We start from the raw sequence: 22,408 nt of genomic DNA, 5'->3' as shown, positions 1-22,408 counted from the left end.
CGCATCCACGATCGGAGCAAGAGGGAGCCCAAGCCCTCTTGCCCGGCCAACTCCCCGACGTCCGATACATCCCCCCCCCCCCAGCAGGACCGCTCGCACCCCCACCCCGAACGACCGCTCGCACGCGCTCCCACCCGCACCCGCATCCACGATCGGAGCAAGAGGGAGCCCAAGCCCTCTTGCCCGGCCGACTCCCCGACGTCCGATACATCCCCCCCCCCGGCAGGACCACTCGCCCCCCCACCCCGAACGACCGCTCGCACGCGCTCCCACCCGCACCCGCATCCACGATCGGAGCAAGAGGGAGCCCAAGCCCTCTTGCCCGGCCGACTCCTCGACGTCCGATACATCCCCCCCCCCCGGCAGGACCACTCGCACCCCCACCCCGAAGGACCGCCGACTTCCCGACAATATCGGGCCAGAAGGGAGCCCAAACCCTCCTGGCCACGGCGACCCCCTAACCCCACCCCGCACTACATTACGGGCAGGAGGGATCCCAGGCCCTCCTGCCCTCGACGCAACCCCCCCTCCCTCCAACGACCGCCCCCCCCAAGAACCTCCGACCGCCCCCCCAGCCGACCCGCGATCCCCCTGGCGACCCCCACGACCCCCCCCCCCCCCTTCCCCGTACCTTTGGTAGTTGGCCGGACAGACGGGAGCCAAACCCGCCTGTCCAACAGGCAGCCAACGAAGGAATGAGGCCGGATTGGCCCATCCATCCTAAAGCTCCGCCTACTTTTGGGGCCTAAGGCGCGTGGGCCAATCAGAATAGGCCCTGGAGCCTTAGGTCCCACCTGGGGGCGTGGCCTGAGGCACATGGTCGGGTTGGGCCCATGTGCCTCAGGCCGCGCCCCCAGGTGGGACCTAAGGCTCCAGGGCCTATTCTGATTGGCCCACGCGCCTTAGGCCCCACCAGTAGGCGGAGCTTTAGGATGGATGGGCCAATCCGGCCTCATTCCTTCGTTGGCTGCCTGCCGGACAGGCGGGTTTGGCTCCTGTCTGTCCGGCCAACTACCAAAGGTACGGGGAAGGGGGGTGGGGGGGTCGTGGGGGTCGCCAGGGGGGTCGCGGGTCGGCTGGGGGGGCGGTCAGAGGTTCTTGGGGGGGGCAGTCGTTGGGGGGAAGGGGGGTTTGCGTCGAGGGCAGGAGGGCCTGGGATCCCTCCTGCCCGTAATGTAGTGCGGGGTGGGGTTAGGGGGTCGCCGTGGCCAGGAGGATTTGGGCTCCCTCCTGGCCCGATATTGTTGGGGAGTCGGCGGTCCTTCGGGGGGAGGGATGTATCGGACGTCGGGGGGGGGGGCATCAGGCTTTCAGGATGGGGACAGACCTTCAAGGGGGGACAGTGCACGGAAGTCAGGGGGGGTGAACGGAGAGTCGGGACAGCGCACGGAAAGTCAGGGCGGGCGAAAGGAGCGTCGGGCAGCATGCGCGGTATACCCGTGAGCGCGGTATACCAAAGTTTTTGTACATATTATCGTGATTTCTGCGCGCTATACCCGTGTGCGCGTTTTATACGGGTGCGCGTTATTTGCGTGAAAATACGGTACATCTGGAATTGTATTTGCTGGCGTTGCTAAGTGAGCAAGGCACCAATACTATAAGAGATGAGTATTGAACATCGATGCAAATCAGATATGCATGCATTTCCAGAATAACGCATGCATATCCGACTTGCATCGATGTTCAATACTCATCTCTTATAGTATTGGTGCCTTGCTCACTTAGCAACGCCAGCAAATACAATTACAAATAGAAGTGAGGCAATATAAAGCTTATATCGTTCTATTTTAAACTCTTTTAATAGGTCATCAGATGTGTTTTCCATATATGATCATTTTAAATCCACGGAAATGTGTACACAGCTTAGGCAACGATTTCATGAACTTTACTCGTTACCTAGCACTCCTCATTGACCCAATTTTCTACGATTTATTTATATGTTTTCTTCATACGTTTCTTTTCTTTGTTTTATATATATGCTTTCATACTACATTTTATTAATTGTTATCAAAAATTCTCATTTCATAAATGTACTAAAAAGCATTTACCTTGCGCATTCAGCTCGGCTGGGGACTGTTTTCCTCCAACATGTTTTGCCCTGTGGCTTTATCAAGGTTGTCCCCTGCAAAGCATACAAGATATAATTAAAAACTTTTGTCACCCAATACAGCAGACATTATTTAATTCCTGTAAAAACTTATCAGCTCTCATCACTGTTAAACTTATCTCCCTGTCTTTATTTATATTAAAATCAAGAACAACATTGGATTTTTGAATTAGATACAGTGACACCTAATGGGTTAAATTTGGAGACAGAATGGGCAACTCTTCTTTGAGTAGCCTTAAAAAGAGTATTATTGAACTGAGGCTGTCATTGGTTGTTTGACCAGAAATCGGATTGGTCACCTGTGCCGTATCTCCTATGGAGAAATAGAGAGAAGCTTGTTGTCTGCCTACTGTCAGTTTGTTTCTTCCCTTTTCCCTTTTTTTTGTAACTGAAACCTTTTATTGCTGAAGACAATAGAAACTATAAAATCTCTCCAAACACATAACTGAAAACATTTAGATAGGTGCACGGGTTTTCTTCAATGCATCCATCCCTATACAAAGTTACAACATCACAAAAGGAACATAGAGTACAGTCCCCAACCATAAACCTTCCCCTCTGCTCTCCTCCTTCCTTACAGATCCACAATAACAGGAAAAGCCATACAACAAAACAGCCCCTGAATCAGGAAAACCCCTCTCCCTTTACACACATGTCCACCTGCACTTTTCAAACCTCCTCCATCTCTGATCAAAGCTCTTCATTTTATGATATTTCAGCGCAATACATATTATAGCAGTGGTTCAATTTATCTTCTATAAGCTTCCTGTCCAGTATAACAGGCTGCCTCCAAGTGGCAGCCAACACCAGTCTGAGTACCATGAGCATCAATTTACAAAAGCTTATTTCTTCCTCATCCATGCTCACCTCATGTAGCAGTGCCAACTCCAAGAAGGAAAGGACCAATTTACCCAAAATTTGTAAAACCATCCTAAAGACAGATATCCAAAATCCCTGAGCCTTATCACAATACCACCATATGTGCAAGTATGTCCCTATCCCTCCACACCTTAACCAACACCTCCCATCACCCTCTGCCCTATTTTAGCCAAGAGCATTGGAGTATAATATCACCTCAAAAGTACTTTATATCCATTTTCCACCAAGTCGTTGCCAGCACCATGGAAGTAATATTTTGCCAAATACATTCCCATTCCATAACAGATAATCCTGCCCTAAACTTGTCTCCTATGCTCCCACATATCTTTATCTTTATTGGGGCTCTCTGTTTTGTACAACCATTACAGAAGCTCATACATTGTAACACCATTACAGAAACTCATGTAAACCACTCTGAATTTACTCCCAGTTATTAGTAGCGGTATAGAAGCTTTCAATAAACAATTTAAGCATTTATAAATTGCCAAAATTGCTCCTTTCTGCAACTTAGGTCCCAATAATTGTTCAAATCCAGTCCTGTCTGCCTAAGAAGCTCCCCAAAGAGTCCCGACATTTGAAGATAATGTTTCACCTGCAAATAAGGAAGTAAATCACAGGGGGGGGGGGGTCAATCCATACCTATGCACCAGCTCTCGAAAGTGCCTAACCCACTCCAGAATGGGGGACTGCCGATCCTTCCTCCGCTTTCCCAGATAACAAACTCTCTTCCCAACTCTAAGGTGCTTATTAGCTCAAATAAATTGAAAAATCTTCCCTTTTCCCTTTTTTTAATTTAAAGGCAATCTGTAAATGATGAGTCACATGAGGATATTCCATCCTGCTTACACTTGGAGAAAACCAAAGTACTTACCTGTAGCAGTTGTTCTCCATGGACAGCAGGATGAAACTACTCTCATAATCTTTCATTTCCTTGGAATTGTATTCTTTTTAAGCCATGAAGAGAACTGAGACAACCCTATCCAACAATGCAATGTGAGTACTTATGCGTATTTGTAGTGAAGCTCAAAGCTTCAACATTTTAAAAAATATAAAGGAGAGCTTTCCCACCCTTAGGGTCCATCAATGATATTGCCCATCTGTACTCCTGCTCTCTGCTAAGAACACTCACTACTGGTAAGTAATTTGGTTTTCTGGAAGGAGGCCTGGTACAGTGATATATGGTCCCTAGCTAAAGACCATCACTGCAATGATGAGTAAATTAAAATATGTTTGGAAAGGATATAAAATAGGAGAATCCCTGGATGCTTGTGAATCAAGGTGTTTGGTACCAGGATGCTGGTTCCATTTAAACTGGAAGCCTCAAAACATAGGAAACTGTCAGCCTTCTCCCCCTCTCTGCCACCCATTGGCTTAAACACTCACAAAATTGTCATTTAAAATTAGAATCTGTTTCTGCTGAAATGTTTGCAGGTTTTTGTTTTGTCTCCCGATGGGTGTGTCTGTCTACCTCCACATGGTTTAGTTTGCCTGGATGTACTCAGACACATAAAGTGTTTATGGCCAGACTTTAAATTAGTCCCAAGCTAAAGCATTCTCTGTGTGGCCCTTTTAGCTATCAAGTGAATAACAATGACAAATGCCCCCACCCCAAAATGCTTTTGGCAAGGAAGCAAGTTCTTCCACTCCCCAAAAAGAAAATACAGGGTAGAACTCCTCCTGATTTCCCAATGAACATTAACTGGTAATTTTAGCTATGTTCCCCTTTACCTTATACCTAAAAATGCATTCTGGCATTTGTACTCATGCTTAGCTCACAGACAATATATCATTTTATTTAAGAAAAAGTAAAATGATAAGTACCCGCATGTAGTTTGGGAGTTCAGATTGTTTAATCGTGTCTTGCAAAGCCTACTAGGTTTGGCCTACTGTATACATCAGTTGTTCTTATTAGTTTGTAATTTTCTTTGGTTTGATGTCCTGGTCTTAAAAGTCTTGCCTTGCTTCATTGCCCCCTCTTTGGTTGCTGTATATGTTTGATTTTTTTTTTAATCTGTAGAGGTGGACAAGTCGTAAAAAAAAAAAAAAAATTGCATTAGAGCCAACCAAAGTTGAGCTTACGTGCCCAGCTTAACTCTAGAAGTCAATGATTTAGTATTTCAGCTAATGAATAAAATGCAGGGTTGCAAACATTTCTGTGTAGTCCTGAGATTGTGGTCTAAACTTGTTTTTATGTGTATTTGTTTATTTTTAATTCCCATCTCAATATATTCTACATAGTCCTTACAGTTTTCTAAAGTATGCCCTGATCACATAAGACAGAATACATTGGGATGGTAATAAGAAAGTCAGAAATGAACCATAAAAACTGCAGCCCTACTGTGATCATTGCAGTTTTCCAAGAATGTGAGAACTGTGCATGTGTGCTTTTGTTCTATGCCATAGCTATAATAATTGAATCAGCTTCATCTCAATTATGTCTGTTATTCCCCGGCACTGAATGCAGTACGGACCTGCCCATCTCTCTGTTTGTCTGATCTCTCATTGTTTTCATTCTGCTGTTTCTTTGTTTTGTTTTTTTCTTTTTTCTTTTCTTTTTGTTTTCTGTCTGCTCTCCCTAGCTGCCAGGTTCACTGACATTTTTAACACAGTAAGGAGGGGCTCCGAAGTGGAGGGGGCGCAGCACGCCAGCACCCAACAGCGGCTATCTCTACCCCACGTAAACTCACCGTTTGTTCAGCGTAAGTAATATGTCCCCACAGTGCAAACTCCCACCCACACACCCTCCTCTCACTGACCTGACTCTTGGGGATAGAAGGGGGTGGGGTCTATATTCTTTTTCAATGTATCATCATCTCCCCCAGTACTTAGCTGAAAGGATGACATAAAGTAAGCTACTTTTTTTTTTTTTTTTAAACAAAGAAGAGATTAGTGCCTATGTTAGAGTATTGTGAAATTTCAAGAACCTGTTCTTTATTAGGAAGACAGGGTTGCAGACCCCTCAGAATTAAAAGGAACAGAACTGGTCTAATCTTTGTGCCTGGATTTAACTACTGTACAAGGGGCTGCTGAAAAGTTCCCAAACCAACCAAGATGAGAATGATATGGAGCCATGAAATTTACACATTATTTCACACTTTTCTTGACACTTTTCACTTCATTTCATATCATTGAAACAAAAAGTGTCAAGAAAAATGTGAAATATCTTGTAAGTTTCATTGCTTCTCTTCATTCTCTTCTTGGTTGGGCTGAGAACTTTTCAGCGGCCCCTTGTAGTTGTTCTAATGAATCCTTCTGTGTGGATCATTGGTTCAGATTCTATTCATGGTATTGGTAACTGAATGGCAAGGTCATTGGAAGACCATTCTGCAGCCCTTGTGAGAGCCATTGCTGGTCCAGTCCCACATAAATGTTGTGGTGAGGGACAGACTTTAAGAATTCCTGGGGATGCCTCAGGGCAAAAGGAAAATTTGTGAGTGGTAGAGCTAAATTATCATCTTTTGTGGTTTTTATCCCGAATGGGTGATTAACTTGGCTAATGAGGGATGTTTATGAGTTTTGCATTGTCATGAACCGTCCATTCCTGCCCCATCATATTCTGATCCTTGCAATCCTTCAAGGACCAGAAGTTGTTGCCCTGAAATTAGAAAATTCCATGTCTATTAAGTAGTGGTAATTGTTGCTGATTTGTTGAAGAGAAGCCAGATGCAGTTTTGAGGGCAACATCTAGTGGTCCAGGAGAGAACATGGGCACTGCAGCTTGATATTCAGGGGACAATTTTATAACTGGCACCTCCAATTAGGTGCCTGGAAAGTAAGTGGTAGGAACTTAGTGGGGAATTCTATAATCAGTGCCGATTATACAATTTCTCTTTTTTTTTTTTTACACCGGCGCCTTAAATGTAGGCCAGCATTTTAGAAGCCTAAATTTAAGGCACAGGTGTCGCACTTCAAGAAGTGCCTAGGGGCACCTAAGGCCACGTCTGGCCCAAACCACGCCCATGCCAGCCTTAGGTGTCCTTATGCGCCCCTAAGCGTTTCTTTAAGTGCAACACCAGCGCTGTAAAGGCGCCTTCATTTTTTTTTTTTTTAGAAAATGTGCTTCCGGATTGGTTGGTTAACACGTCTTCAATAATTTCCCCCTTATTCTATAAAGGAAAGTAGGCAACTAACATTTAGGTGCTTGCAGGATATATACGCACCTAACTTTGAGATGATCACAGTTTTGTCATCCAAAGAGCAGGTGTGTGTGTGAATGCCTAAGAGCGTATAAGCAGAAACCCTGCCTATGTCCCATTCGTGTATACAGTATATATTAGTATTCTAAATATTTTCAACTCTAACTAGTACATAAATGTTAGTTCCTAGTTTATATAATTGCTATCTAAATGTAGGGTTGTTACTGCTGTCTTTGCAGTGTATGTTGGGTGGGGGGAAGCTCTTGGATAAAGGAAGGAAAGTAATTAGTCTCTCCAAAAATGGTGCAAAGGTATACAATAGCAAAAACAATTGCACAAAACACAGTATAAACGGGCCGTTCATTGTATACCTTTGCTCCATTTTCAAATAAATTGCATAACAAGATCATCAGTTCCACATTTTTTGTCTTTTGCTCTGAATATAAAGAAATGTCTTCAGTGGTGACACTGGTTGGCAGCAGAGCTGGGTTCTTTAGCAGTGTGGACAGACTAACTAGATGGGCCAGACAGTTGTTTTCGGTTGTCATATGCTATGTTATGACCTGTGGATGTCTGAGAGCTTTGGGATCAGAAGAGAATTGTGGAACATCACCCCACCTCAGCTGAGGCTGATAAGACACACATCCACACCATACCACACCTCATACCACTGTCTCTCATGCTCCTGACACTATCCCAGCTGTGTATTTGATTTTTTTTTTTCTTTTTGCCTTACTCTCTTGTTTCTTCTCCTCTGTTTCATTTGTCCTCCTCAGCCACCCATCTGTCAGATATAATAAACAGCAGCCCCCAGCCATCAGCTGCTTCCCCCAACCCTGGAGTCCCCCAGCATCACATCCCAGCCATCACTCCTTCTTCATTGTCCTCACTGTGTAAGTAGCCATTGTGTTTGCCTTATGTTCTAATGGTATATGCACCATTTTTGGAGAGCAAGGAGAAAAGGGGAATAATTCTGAGCTTTATTTTGCAAACAAGAACCTACAGTAGACTATGAGATCTCATACCATCATCTTATGCACATGCCAAGAGAGTGAATGGATACTGCTGCAATCATTTTGAAGCTATCCAGATACTTTAGGAAGCAAAAAAGAGGTATTCAGAACTTTCTTTTGACTTGTAATTCAGTCAGAGCAGAGCTCTCGTACACTGTCGCCACCCCCAGCAACGGTGTCAGGTCAAAAGTGCGCCAGGACAAAGATGCGCGCAGACAACTGAGCGCAACGTGGAGGTGCATGCCAAAGAAAATGACTGTTTTAAAGGGCTCCAATGGGGGGTGGGGGGGAACTCCCCCCCACTTTACTTTATACAGATCGCACCGCGTTGTGGGGGTGTTGTGGGGGGGTTTGGGGGGTTGTAACCCCCCACATTTTACTGAAAACTTCACTTTTTCCCTAAAAAACAGGGAAACAGTTCAGTTTCCAGTATAATGAGGGCGGTTACAACCCCCCAAATCCCCCCAACACCGCCGCGATCTGTATTAAGTAAAGTGGGGGGGGGTTCCCCAACAAAACCCCCCGTCGGAGCCCCTAAAAACACTCTTTTTCTTCGGCACACGCTTCTGTCTTGCGCTCAGTTTTCGGCGCACGCCTTTGTCTTCAGCGGTTTTGTTTATGAACCCCCAGCAACATATACATGCAGTTCTGTCAATGCACCTTAGCCCTGACCTGCAGACTCCCTGTTATTCCAGTAGTGAGCTCGCCCCCCCCCCCCCGTCTTCCTGCACAGCTCTGCCAGTGCGCCTGTTCTGATCTGCACCACCCCCACTATTGTAGTACTGAAACCCCCCAACACAGCTCTGCCAGCGCACTTCTACTTAAGGTTAGGTTCTTCCTCCCTCTACACAGCCCTGCCCTCTTCCACCCTGACCTGTAGCATTCCCCTGACATTCCAGTACTGAAACTCTCCCAGGCACAGCTTTCACCCTACAAAATTCTTGCTGTTTTATGGCTGATACCATTCAAGCTCTTTATGAGAGATAAATAAGCAGTCTGAATAAAATGTAAAATATAAAATTGCATCACAATCTTGCAGATCTGTTCCTATCTAAGAAATAGGGAAAACTAGGGAACAAGGTTATCAACGCCAATTTCAAAGAAGATTAACAAATTATCAGAATACTGTTTTATTTAAAAAAAAGAGGACTGATCTACCTGGAATCAGGCTAGGAAGTCATCATCCTTTTGGAGGACACCATATTATCACAGTCCAGCTCAGCCTCTCTGAAAGCAGATATTAGGAATTTAAATTCAGGGGATGAGATCTGAGGTATGTAAGGTGTTAGAATTTTATTCTCTAAGGACAAGTCTTGTACCCATTACCATGGGTGACACCTTCTAAAACTGGATGTCCTCTGAGCTCCACAGGGCTTGCACAGCAGTTCCTGTATAATCGCATGCCCACAACATGTCTATTTTTCTCCACAGTTTTCAGAGATGTTTCACATAACAAAATAACCCATTCAATTAAAATCAAGACCCTTTGGGATCTTTTTTTTAGTGTGAATTTTTCTCTTGGCACATAGGCCCAGATTCTATAAATGACACTTAAAGTTAGATGCCTAGATTAGCATGCCTAGCCGATGTAGGTGCCTAACTTACCCCCTTTTGTATTAACGCATAGTACGGGTTTTAGCGCCAGCACTAAAACCCACATTATGTGTTCGTAAAAGAGAGGGTTAATTGTTTAAAAAACTTAATAGCTGCCAACAATTGGCAATTAACAACTTGCAGTTGCCGTTAATTGCACTTAATTGGATGGTAGGTACTTAACTTGGTAGCCACCCACCACTTTGAGATAGGTACCTAGTCCAAGGTGGCTACCAGAAAGTAGGCATGGTTAAGGTGTAGATTGTGGGCATGTTTTACATGTAGACACCTGTTTTGTACTTAGGCGCTGGCATGTAGGCCGAGAAAACTCTAGCACAAATATGGTGTGCCTAAGACCACTTTAGCTGCCGCTCGACGTGATTTTATAAAGTGCACATAACTTTATAGAATTGTGCCTAAGTGCCAAACTACTTGATGCCTAAGTTTTAGGCAACACTTATGGAATTGGGTCCATAGTTTCTTTATCTACAGGTTTTATTTTAATTCAGTTGTGTTTTATTTTAGATTTTTGATGTTCTTTCATCAAAAAAATTTTCCCTTTGCTCTTGTGCCAGTACCCCTGTATTTTCTTTTTCCTGGCTGTTTTTCTTTCAAAAAGTTGTTTTCCAATTTGATTGTGCTTGAATAATTTTTCTTCAAGAAGTGACCAAACTAGTCAAATGTTCCTCACAGACCTCCATATGACAGGTAGTGTCTGAGTGAGACCATGATTTGATTTGATTTAATTTAAATTAAAAGCATATTAATATTTTCCTATTCCAGTGAAGAGTTCAAGGTGGATTACATAAATCCTGATCAGTATCATAAACACAGACCCCCCCCCTCTTTCAATATAACTTGGTACATATTATCATAGGCAGTGGAACATAATCATAATCATAACCATAATCAGCAGGTCTGAAATCTAGTATATTGAGCTTTGTGTGTCTGCACTCCATTTGTGCTGTTATATCAAACCATATAGCATGATGATCACTATTGCTAGGTGGGCACCCATGTGGACACTGGAAACACTTCCTCGATATGTGAGCACTAGATCCAGAGTCGTTCCTTCCCTCATAGGTTCCATCATTGTTTGTCTGATCAAAGCACTTTGACAGGCATCTATGATCTCTCTGCTTCTTTGTGATTCTGAAACAATATCAAAGTCTTCCTTAAAATTGTAATACAACAGTCCAAACTCAATCCTCTTACATCAAAGAATAGAAAGTTAGATAAGTTCAAACGTGTAACATTTTCAGACTGCTTATGAACCCATGCAAAATCAGTCACTCTCATACATTTTGGATCTGCTACTTTAATCGCCTTTTCCTGGAGACAATCACATTTGTGATACAAAACAAAATTTAATATTTAAAAACATGATGTCTTGAGGGGGAGACAGATTAGGGGCCTGAAAGTTAAGTGAGGAGGGATGTATGCCTGAAGATTTGCCTAGGGCACCCAATACCCTTGCACAGGCCTTGCATGCTCCCCAAGCTCACTAGAGTTCACTGTGTCAAACCTAAAGAACCAGAATTGTTAGATCATTCTTATTTTTAAGCAAGGAGGGAATGAATGGAAGTGGAGCACTTAAATCCTTGACCTTGACATGTGTTTGCTTGTCTGTTTTTATACTATGATTGTATTTTGTAAACCGCCTAGGAATAGGTGGGCAAGAATTTTTAAAAAATAAATAAATAAAATTCAAAAACACTTTTGCACTCAAGTAGGTTGGGATTGTAGGGTACTCATTATTAATTGTTTAACTATTAAAAGAAAGCTCTACCTTCTGTTCCTTGGTGATATTCTTAGCAAAGAATATCTTTTTATACAATTTAATATTCACACTCCATTATTGAGAGTTCTTTATAAATATTCCCATTTATAGTAGACCTGTTTAAAGGTCCTTTATTGCACCTATACATCATGGAGAGCTATTGTATTTAGGTGGGTCTAACAGTCTTAACAGGCTAAAGATTTGTAAGATTCTTCCTCCAACAAGTCTTAATGTCCTTGTAGATTTCTGATTTTAGGTTCTAATACTTCTAATTTTAAAAAGCCTCCTTATCTTTTCTTTCCCTGGTATAACATCTACTTCCCTTCCTAGCTATTCTAAAAACATTTTTTGAAAACAAAATGTCAGACTCCAAAAACTAATGAGCTGTCCAGACAAGTGGAATATTCCTGCTGAATGTAATTGCTCAATATTTCTGAAAGTCTGAAGATTTAAGGATGTGATCGAGTAAATGTCCTTCCTGATGAGATGGAGAAAAATTCACTTCACTCAAGCCAAACATTTTCAAAGTAGACAGGACAAAGCATGAGATAGACAATCAAAATGCAAATTAAAATCACCTAATACTATACAATTATCATTATATAAACTGCAAAAAGATATAAGACTAATCAGCTCCTTCATATCTACCCATAGGGGATTAGGTGGCCAGTAAATCAAGAGAATTCCAGTAGAAAATTTGAGACTAGTTATAAGCAATAAACATTCCAGTCCAGAAGGGTAAGAAATCTTTGGATTTTAACATCATGCAACTTTTTAAAAAATAACTGCCAACCTCTACCTTGAAGTTTAATATGGACAAATGCAAAATGAAGCACATTGGGAAAAGTAATCCAAATCATAGTTACCAGATGCTAGGGTCCACCCTAGGAGTCAACAGCCAAGAAAAAGATCTGAGTGTCATTGTAAACACTATGCTGAAATCTTCTGCCTAGTATATGGTGGCAGCCAAAAAAGCAAACAGAATGCTACGAATTATCAGGAAAGGGATGGTAAATAAGACCAAGAATATTATAATGCCTCTGTAATTCTCCATGGTGCGATCTCACCTTGAGTATTGTACTCAGTTCTGCTTACATACTTCAAAAAAGATACGGTGGAATTAGGGAAGATTCAAAGAGTGACCAAAATGATAAAGGGGATGGAACTCCTCTCATATAAGGAAAGGTTAAAGAGGTTAGGGCTCTTCATCTTGGAAAAGAGATGGCTGTTGGGGGATATGATTCAGGTCTACAAAATCCTGCATGTTGATGTTTCACTCTTTCAAAGAATACAAAGATTATAAGAACATAAAGAGTTGCCAAACTGGGACAGGCCAAAGGTCTATCAAGCCCAATATCCTGTTTCCAACAGAGGCCAACCCAGGTCACAAGTACCTGGCAAGATCCCAAGGAGTAAAACAGATTTTATGCTTCTTATCCTAGGAATAAGCAATGGATTTCCTGGTCCATCAAGTTACATCAAGGAGGGGCTTGTTGGCAGAGGGAAGGCATCAGAACAGGCCTCTGAAGATATTTCATTATGGCACGGCTGGTTCCTTCGGGTAATGGTGCGAGGGGAGCTGGGGTGGGGAAGAGATGATGGCCCGTAAGGGGGGGGGAAATTGCTGCTGCCGCTATTGCCATACCTGAGTCTGACCCTGGTGCAATTTTTTTGCTATGGGAATAAAGCTTTTTACCACTCCTGTGGGGTGGTAAAAAGCCTTGCTCCCATTACCACTGTAAACAGGTAGCGATTTTTCCAATTCCTATGGACTAACCGCGGTTTGCTGCAGTTTACCGTGTCATTCTCTAACACCAATGCAATGATACTGAATGATCCAGAAAGCATTAAAAAGTGATGAAAAAAATTTATATAAAAAAGCAATGAGGATAACATTAGGAAAATTGAACTGGAAACTTAACCTGTAACTCATTCTAAGCTCGTAGGGGAGAACGGGATAGAAAATGAAATAAATAAATAAACAAACTGACGCTGAAAAAGAACTAGATATCTTAAAAGAAGAAGTCATAGCAGCAATTAAAGCTTTATCGAAAAACAAGTCACTTGGTATCGACGGTATTCCAACTGAATTAATCAAAGGCTCAGAAGGTGCTATCATGACCCTCAATCAGCTGTGTCAACAAATTTGGAAGGAAAAAACATGGCCAACCGATTGGAGAAGATTACTGCTCATAGCTATACTGAAGAAAAGTGACACTAAAGATTGTAACTACAGAACGATTAATGCCAGCAAATAATACTGAAATATTAATGGCAGCAAATAATGCTGAAAATAATACAATGAAGGCTACATTTAACTTTAACTACTCTTCTGTTTTATTTTGATTTCATTTTTGTTATTCTGTTTTTTTCTTTTGGTCTTCTTTTTTGTACTTTTAATAAGTTAGAAATTGTTCATGCAAGTGCTTTAGTCAGATTGTGAGCCTGTGGAACAGTTAGAGATATTTTCTAAGCATCTAATATTTGATTGATTTATTGTTTGTAAGCCACTGTGAAATTCAAAGAGGTATTGGCGGTATACAAATAAAAATTGTATTGTATTGTACAATCATATGTTGAGCAAAAACTACCTAAGTTCAGGAGTTTCCGAAAAGTTTGAGGAACAAGAGACATTATTGCCAATGTTAGATGGATATTGGAGAAGAGCAAAGAATACCAAACACCCCTATACTTTTGCTTCATTGACTACAGCAAAACTTTTGACTGTGTGGATCACGATATACTATGAGAACTCTAGTACAAATGGGAATACTCAAACACATAACTCAGCTGATAAAGAGTTACGAAAATCAAGAAGCTGCAGTGAGAACTGAATATAGCAACACTGATTGGTTTCCAATAAAACATGGTGTCAGGCAAGGATACATATTCTCACCTTACCTATTCTACCTTTAAAGCAAATTTGGAAGAAGAGAGTGTTGGTTTCAATGTTGGTGGCCAAAATATAAACAACCTGTGCTATGCAGATGATATAATGCTCATCACCAGCAGCAAAGAAGACATGCTGTATCCACTGAGAAAAGTCAAAGCCGAAATCATAACATGGGATTAGAACTGAACATAAACAAGACAAAGATCATAAACAAGGAGAATGATGAAGATTTTTAGCTTGAAGGCAATAGAATAGAAGTTATAAACAATTTCATTCTCCTGGGCTCTTTCATAAACAAAGAAGCAACTAGTAGGGAAGAAATACTGTACAGAATAGCACTGGGTCATTCTTCAATGAAGGCTTTCGACAAAGTATTCAAAGGCAAGGAAATAACACTCCAAACAAAGATCAGACTTGTCCATACACTCATTTTCTCAGTGGGCAGTTATGGATGTGAAAGTTGGACACTAAAAAAACAAGTCAGAAAGAAAATTGACTCATTTGAGCTTTGGTGCTGCAGAAGGATTTTATGCATGTCATGCACCACCAGAAGAACTAACAAATCGATTCTTGAAGAGATCAAACCGGCTATGTCATTCGAAGCCCAAATGATGAAGTTACAACTGTCTTATTTTGGTCACACCATCAGAAGAGAAAGAATATTGGAGAAGGACATCATGTTTGAGAAGACTGAAGGAACCAGGCAAAGAGAGTGACTTCCATTCAGATGGCTGGACACATTGAAAACAACTATGGATGATACTGGAGGACCTTACCGGACTAGCACAAAGCCGATTTCTTTTTAGATCTATATTCATCAAGTTGCTAGAACTTGAACACGAGTCAATGGCACCTAACACATTTAGTAGCTTCATTGCATGCCCCCTAATCCTAGTATTTTTGGGAAAGAGTGAACAAGCGATTCACGTCTACCCATTCCACTCCATTAATTATTTTATAGACTTTTATCATATCTCCCCTGTGTTGTCTCTTCTCCAGGCTGAAGAGCCCTAGCTTCTTTAGCCTTTCCTCATAGGGAAATACTTTTAAAACAAATAAGAGGAAATATTTTTTCACTCAAAGACTCGTTGCCAGAGGATGTGGTAACAGCAATTGGTGTGGCTGGGTTTAAAAGCATTTGGACAAGTTCCTGAAGGAAAAATCCATAGTCTGCTATTGAGACAGACTTGAGGAAGCCATTGCTTGTCCTGAGATTGGTAGAATGGAATGTTGCTACTATTTCGGTTCTGCCAGGTACTTGTGACCTGGATTGGACACTGTTGGGAAAAGGATACTGGGCTAGATGGACCATTGGTTCTCTCTGCCTTACCTCAATTTCATATCCATTTGCTGGTTTATAAGTAATCACTATCCCAGCTCCTTTTTCCTCAAATAGAATTGTAGACCACTTAGAAGGACTTGTCCATTATGTGAGTTAGAAGCCCAGAATAAACTTGAAACTTGTATTTTTTTTTTTTAATATTTAAAATTTTTTATTGAAGTTTTCAAAAAAACACCTTTCAACATCCACAGGAACAGAACGTATAACCATAAAGCCATGAATCAACGCCATAGAAATAGCAACAGTGCGGTAACAATTGTCTTCCCCTTGTCCCCAGGCTGAGAGGTATGAATATAAGAACTTAAGAATTGCCGCTGCTGGGTCAGACCAGTGGTCCATCGTGCCCAGCAGTCTGCTCCCGCAGCGGCCCCTAGGTCAAAGACCAGTGCCCTAACTGAGACCAGCCCTACCTGCGTACGTTCCGGTTCAGCAGGAACTTGTCTAACTTTGTCTTGAATCCCTGGAGAATGTTTTCCCCTACAACAGCCTCTGGAAGAGCGTTCCAGTTTTTCACCACTCTCTGGACCCTAGAGCCCTTTGAGAGCACCAGCACTGGTCTGAGGACTGTGGAAACATCTTATGAATTCTCTCAGGTATATAATATCAATGACTCAGCATCTTGTACACATTTTCTTGAATCAATGCACACGTGGCAGCCCACCCCACCCCACCTCATTACATATAGTTTCCCACTCTTTAGTTGTAAATGTACAGTGTAAATCCATTTCCCTTTCTGTAAAGTCCCCTATAACCGTTCTAGAAGTTCAGCCTATATGGGAGATGTCTTGTCCCATCCCCTAGCACTGATATAATGTCTCACTTGAAGATAGGCCAGATAATCCCCATCCCCTAATCCATGGGTGCGTTTCAGGACTGCAAAAGGCACCATTTCTCCTGCCCCCAAAAAGTCCCGGAAAGTGACTAAGCCCAATTGCGCCCATCTCTCAAAAACTGGGTTGATCTTACCCACTACGAATTGTGGTTCCACCCTCAGAGACGCTAAAGAGGAGGCCGCCAACCCCTGATTACAATCTCGTTTTACTGTACCCCACACTCTAATCAAGTGTAACAGATAAGGGTTGTCCGTGTCCTGGGCCCACTGCTTCTCAGTGAGAGAGGACCAAAGCCTAGCAGACAACTTACCATAAGGAACAAAAGACTGCTCCAACAACACATCCCACTTGTGTGCCCCGATATCCCACTCCAAGAGCATCCACAACTGTGTGGATAGGTAATACTAGTAAAGATTGAGGACCCCCTCCCCCCGAGTTCTATCAGCCCACATCACCGTCTGGGAAATCCTGGGTGGTCTATTCTGCCAAATAAAGCACCGAAACTCTGCTTGTAGCATTTTAAATGCCTAAGGAGAGATCGGAATCGGCAAAGTTTGGAACAAAAATAACAATTGTGGCAGTACATTCATTTTGATAACTGCTAAACGCCCCCACCAGGAAAGCCAGAGACCATGCAGTCGTTGAAGATCAGACTTGATCTTTCGAACAGCCAGCCCATAATTAACATCATATAAAAGAGTCAAGTCTCTAGGGAGGTAGATACCCAAATATTTAATACCCTTTTGTGCCCATTTAAAAGGAAATCGATGTTGAAGAGTTTGAATTATGGTCTCATCCAAAGTAAGATTCAACAGCTCAGTTTTATCCAAATTTATCTTAAACCCCGATACTCTCCCATAAGCCTCAAAAATATTTAACAACTGTGATATAGAGGACTCAGGATCCACAATATACAACAAAATATCATCAGCAAATAGTGCTATATGGTGTTCTATTCCATTTACTAAGATCCCCTTCAAATGTAAATGATTCTAAATCATAATTGTCAACGGCTCAATAGAGATAGCAAACAATAAAGGGGAAGCAAGCATCCCTGTCGGGTCCCTATCACTATGGGAAAAAACTCTGTATATGCCTGGTTGATCCTAAGACACGCTCTTGGCTCATGATATAATGCCTTGACCCACTCACAAAAAGGACCCCAACCCCATTTTCCCCATAACTGTCCCCAAAACTCCCAGAACACCCAATCAAAGGCTTTCTCAGCGTCCACGGCCATCAAGACTGCTTTGACCTGCCCCTGCCCCACTTTCCATATCAGGTGTAAAGTACGCCTAACATTATCACATACCTACCTCTGTTGGATAAAGCCCGATTGATCCATATGGATCAATCATGGAAGTATCCTACCCAACCTTAGGACCAGAATTTTAGCTAGGATTTTGGCATCCACATTCAAAAGACAGATGGGTCGATACGACCCACAATTTAATGGATCTCTGTCCGGTTTCAGGAGAATTGTAATTCCCTCCTCCCCCCATAGTTCCCAGCAAGAAACTGCCCGTCTGTACACCATTCACTACTCGTACCAGCAGGGGTCCCACTTGTTCTCTGAATTTCTTATAAAATTTGCTGGTATACCTGTCCAGACCCTGGGATTTCCCATTCTTAGCTGTCTGAATAACTCCCAGAACCTCTCCCAGTGTAACCTGCTTGTTAAGTAACGCCTGATCTGAAGGTGAGAGTTCTGAGATAGGCAACCCTTCCAAGAATCATTCCACCGCTCCCACTGCACTTCCCCTTTCTGCGCTATACAATTGATGATAGTAACCAAGAAAGAATTTTCCTATGTCAATATCCGTAACCTGCAGATTCCTCATCCCATCTCGAACTTTAGTGATAGACCCTCTAGCTTGTTTGCTTTTAATATACCGAGCCAGATGAGCACTAGATTTGCTACTATGCTCATAAAGATGCAATTGAAATCTTTCTCGCACATGATCATACTCTTCCATTTGGAGCTGATGCAGCTCACTCCAAACTATACGTAACTATTCCATTAGCCGAGGATCCTGGGAGCGCTTGTGATCCCATTCTAAAGAAATCAGTCTTTCCCTCAAACTCAACGAGGTTCGGGCTCTGTTCTTTTTAAAGTATGCCTCCCATTTAATGAATACGTCCCACAGCACAGACTTTAACGCATCCCATAAAATACCATCGGACACCTCTCCTGTACCATTAATCTCCAAATATTTGACAATAATTTGTTTAATCTCTTCCTCTTCCTCTAGCACTGTTAGCAGTGATTCATTAAGTCTCCAATAACGGGTTCCCTCACCCGGTACCAGCCCCGGACAGTCCACCAATACCGGGGCATGATCTGAAATTTGTATACCCCCAATATCAGCCAATTGAATCATACCCCATTGATTCCTTTAGGCCCACAACCGGTCTATCCTCGTATAAGTCTGTTGGGCATGTAAGTAGTATGTGTAGTTTTGCTGGGTCCCATGCAAAAGTCTCCAGCAGGTTACTAATCCCAAAGTCTGCAAAAAGACCCAAATGCTCTAGTGTTTGCCCGAAGAAAACTCCGTCCCCCCTTGGAATGATCCAGCCTCCATCAGTGACCACATTAAAATCTCCCCCCAAATATTCCGCCCCCCTGTACGAACATTAACAGAGCATCCTGCAGAATGCGGTAAAATTCTGCCTGAGCTATGTTGGACCCATAAATATTCACCACCGTCACTCTCTGCCCCTGTAATGTCCCCTTCAATGCCAGACATCTCCCATGAGGGTCCCTATAAACTTGATCAATTTCTAAATCTAGGCCCCGTCTCACCAAAATAGCAATCCCTCCCTTTTTTTTTGTTTGTTTGTATCCCATCCCTGGTGTGTCCAAAGGTGTTCAAAAACTGGATTATGCAACAGTGCTTCTTCATCTTTGGGCCGCAGGTGCATCTCCTGTAGCAGGCATATATCCCAGTGCATTGTCTTTAATTCCCGAAATACTATACTTCTCTTCCCCGGACTGTTCAACCCATTAACATTCCAGGACCCGATCCTAAGTCTATTCTGTTCCTTCTGGTCTCCCCCTCCCTCCCAATTACCCCCGATCACCCATGGCATCCACCCTGCGAGACTTGCCATTCACCATCATCCATATGCCGAATGGGAACAGCCACCAATACCGATGGCGCTCTGCCCAAAGGAGTTGAGTCACTTCATGAAAAGCCCGATGCTTCTGCAAAGTTTCCAGGGCCAGGTCTTGGTAAACACCCACTGTAATCCCGTTCCATTGAAATTCCGGGTTACGCCAAGCCGCCTGTAAGATCTTCTCTTTGAGCAGGTAATCCCCAAAACAAGCAATAATGTCTTTAGGGTTCCCGGCCAGCCAGCCCGCAAAACAAGGATGGATGCAGGTCCCAGTAGCTGACTGCAAAAGTCCTGCACCACCTGCTTGCAATCTTTGTGGTGATCAGTTTTGGGGATGCCTTTAAAACTCAGGTTACATCTTTGTGACCTGTTTTCCAGGTCTTCAACTTGTGCCTGCAATTCAGCTAGCTCCTTCACTTGGTGTGCCACTGCCGTTTTAGTCTCTTCCACCACCACGGCCAATTGAGATACATGCTGCTCAGAGGCCTTGACCCAACCACTTAATTCCACAACTTCAGTTTGGAGCTCCGCCTTCGCGGTTATAACATCCTCCTGGACTCCCTTCATTTCCGCTTTCAAGTCCTGGAACCAGGTTTCCAAAGTCTGTTTCAAAGACGGGTCCCTGTCTAAAGTCAGGGCCGCGGTTGATGAGCACTGTGGTTGCTCTGATTTCTGCGACATATTGGATTTCATTGGAGGCGATGCTGGCAATCTCACAACCATTTTCCACTTGCTGTTTCGCTAAAATGAAACTTCTCCAGCTTCCTGCGACTCGCCATACACTGAGACCACTAAATCGTCCAAAAGTGTGAGCAAATCCGCTCACAGGAAGTATTTTTATCGCTTTTGCGTTCAAGCCCCATTGGAGCTCAAAAATTACCGTGCCATTTGGTAGAGTGATGTCACTTCCTCGAAACTTGTATTCTTGTGTTTCATTTGATGCCGCTCATCTAACCTTTCACTATATCATGGGACCTCAGTGTGGCTTTAAAAACCACGTTTGAGCCTCTGTCCTCCTATGGGTTGAAACATCTGAACTGGAAAGTTGTAAAATTCATTTAACTGCATAGTGGTTTCTATGTATACAAAGTGTGTGCCAAGATTTATGTGCTGAATATACATGTAAATGATTAGAATACTGGCATATGTGCATGTATGTGTGTGCACATACACCTGTAAATGCCAAAAATCTGCCTATACACTATTTTGTAAATGTGTGCATATTTAACTTAGGCATGTATATACCTGGTTATGCTAGTAATTAATTAGAAAGAAAAGTAGATGTCTACTTTCCTTTATAGAATATATTAGTTGCCTTCCAGTGCCTAAGTAAAAGTAAAATAATAATTGACCTAATAGTCAAGCCTTAGTAACTTTTCCACCTTAAACCAGGTTTCAACATAATACAGAGGTGCCCTGCACTCACCCAAACTTTCTAAACAGATTGGTGTCAGATTTCCACCTTAAACAGTCAGTTGTCCTACCAGCATTTCTTCTGAGGTCCCTTGCTAACAAAAATGAAAGTATTTTTCATATTAAAATTGCAAGATAGCTGTTGCTTTTTACCTAGAACAGACTAAGGACCATACAGTTTACCCGCTTTGTTTCTTTTTGCCCTAACAAGACTAGGCTAGCTGTATCAGAGAATTCGAACAAGTTTTCTAGTGGATTCCACATCCTTCACTTATTCCTAAGTGGATTTAACCTTATAAGAGTGTGTCATGCCTCATAATGTGCGGCTGTCAGTAGCTTGTCTAAGATCAACCTACATTGAAGAAAAGGTGTTCTGGGACATGATGTGGTCAGAAGAGGAAAAATACATGCACAAATTGCATTGTCAATTATAGAGAACCTATTTTGTCACCAAAACTATATCCACATAAAAATCTGTTTCAATGACAAATTTCAAAATCAAATTACACACATACTTCCGCTTTGAGATTTGGGAACAAAGTCCATGGGTAAAAAGTACCCAGTGGTTTCATCCTTAAAAGGGCAAGTTTAAAAATTATTTATGTAGACAAAACAGTGTTTATATGCAGAAGTAAACGTCTATAAAATTGCCCTCCAATTTGTGACTTAATGGATGTATATTTTAGCCTGAATGAGCATAGATTTAGGCAGCAAGAGCATGTGTACAGTAATGATTATTTTCTGGCTAAGTGATATACTGTACAATTGTGCCTAAATACTATGGTGCATGCTGTATGAGTGGGTATTCACTTGGCATGGAGCATAATTACATCCGTAAATTATAAAATAACCTAGGCATGAACATTTTCACCAACTTTATAGGCACGTTTTTGAGCTGTTACGCTAGTATTCAATAAAGAAAATTCGGCACTTAGTTTTCTTTATAAAACAGGCTCCAAACAAGTACCCTTTTATAGAATTGCCCTCATGTTGGCCAGGACTGAGTGAAGGCATCCCCAAGGGCAGAGTTTTAGGGGTCCTTTTACAAAGGTGCGGTAGTGGTTTAACGCACGGAATACCGTGTGTTAAATCGCCTGCCGCGCTAGTACCTAACGCCTCTATTGACGAGGCATTAGGATTTTAGGCTGCCGCGGGGGTTAGCGCGGGATGAAATGTCAGACGCGCTAACCCCCTTAGCGCGCCTTGATAAAAGGAGCCCTTAGTATGTATGCATATACCGTACTTTATCACATGTTTGCATGCACGGAAATTAATTTGGTAAATTTGTGCATGCCAAAATGC

At 42.5% G+C, this 22,408-nt stretch overlaps 1 protein-coding gene across 14 annotated transcripts in view; it reads left to right on the top strand.

Annotated features, from left to right (window-relative positions):
• The window catches only part of CAMK2B (calcium/calmodulin dependent protein kinase II beta), a 385,126-nt gene that overhangs the window by 347,388 nt on the left and 15,330 nt on the right, over positions 1–22,408 (top strand). For 11 of the 14 annotated variants that reach the window (XM_033948504.1, XM_033948506.1, XM_033948501.1 and 8 more), the window contains 2 exons: positions 5,566–5,685; positions 7,899–8,015. In XM_033948504.1, the coding sequence (XP_033804395.1) occupies positions 5,566–5,685; positions 7,899–8,015 (237 nt within the window). The remainder of the gene's footprint in view (positions 1–5,565; positions 5,686–7,898; positions 8,016–22,408) is intronic. The other 3 variants (XM_033948508.1, XM_033948509.1, XM_033948505.1) reach the window with 1 other exon arrangement.

Source organism: Geotrypetes seraphini, chromosome 6 (assembly GCF_902459505.1).
Source record: "Geotrypetes seraphini chromosome 6, aGeoSer1.1, whole genome shotgun sequence".
Taxonomy (NCBI): Eukaryota; Metazoa; Chordata; class Amphibia; order Gymnophiona; family Dermophiidae; genus Geotrypetes; species Geotrypetes seraphini.
Note: the sequence above shows the minus strand (reverse complement) of the source record. Positions and strands in the feature narration are given on the sequence as shown.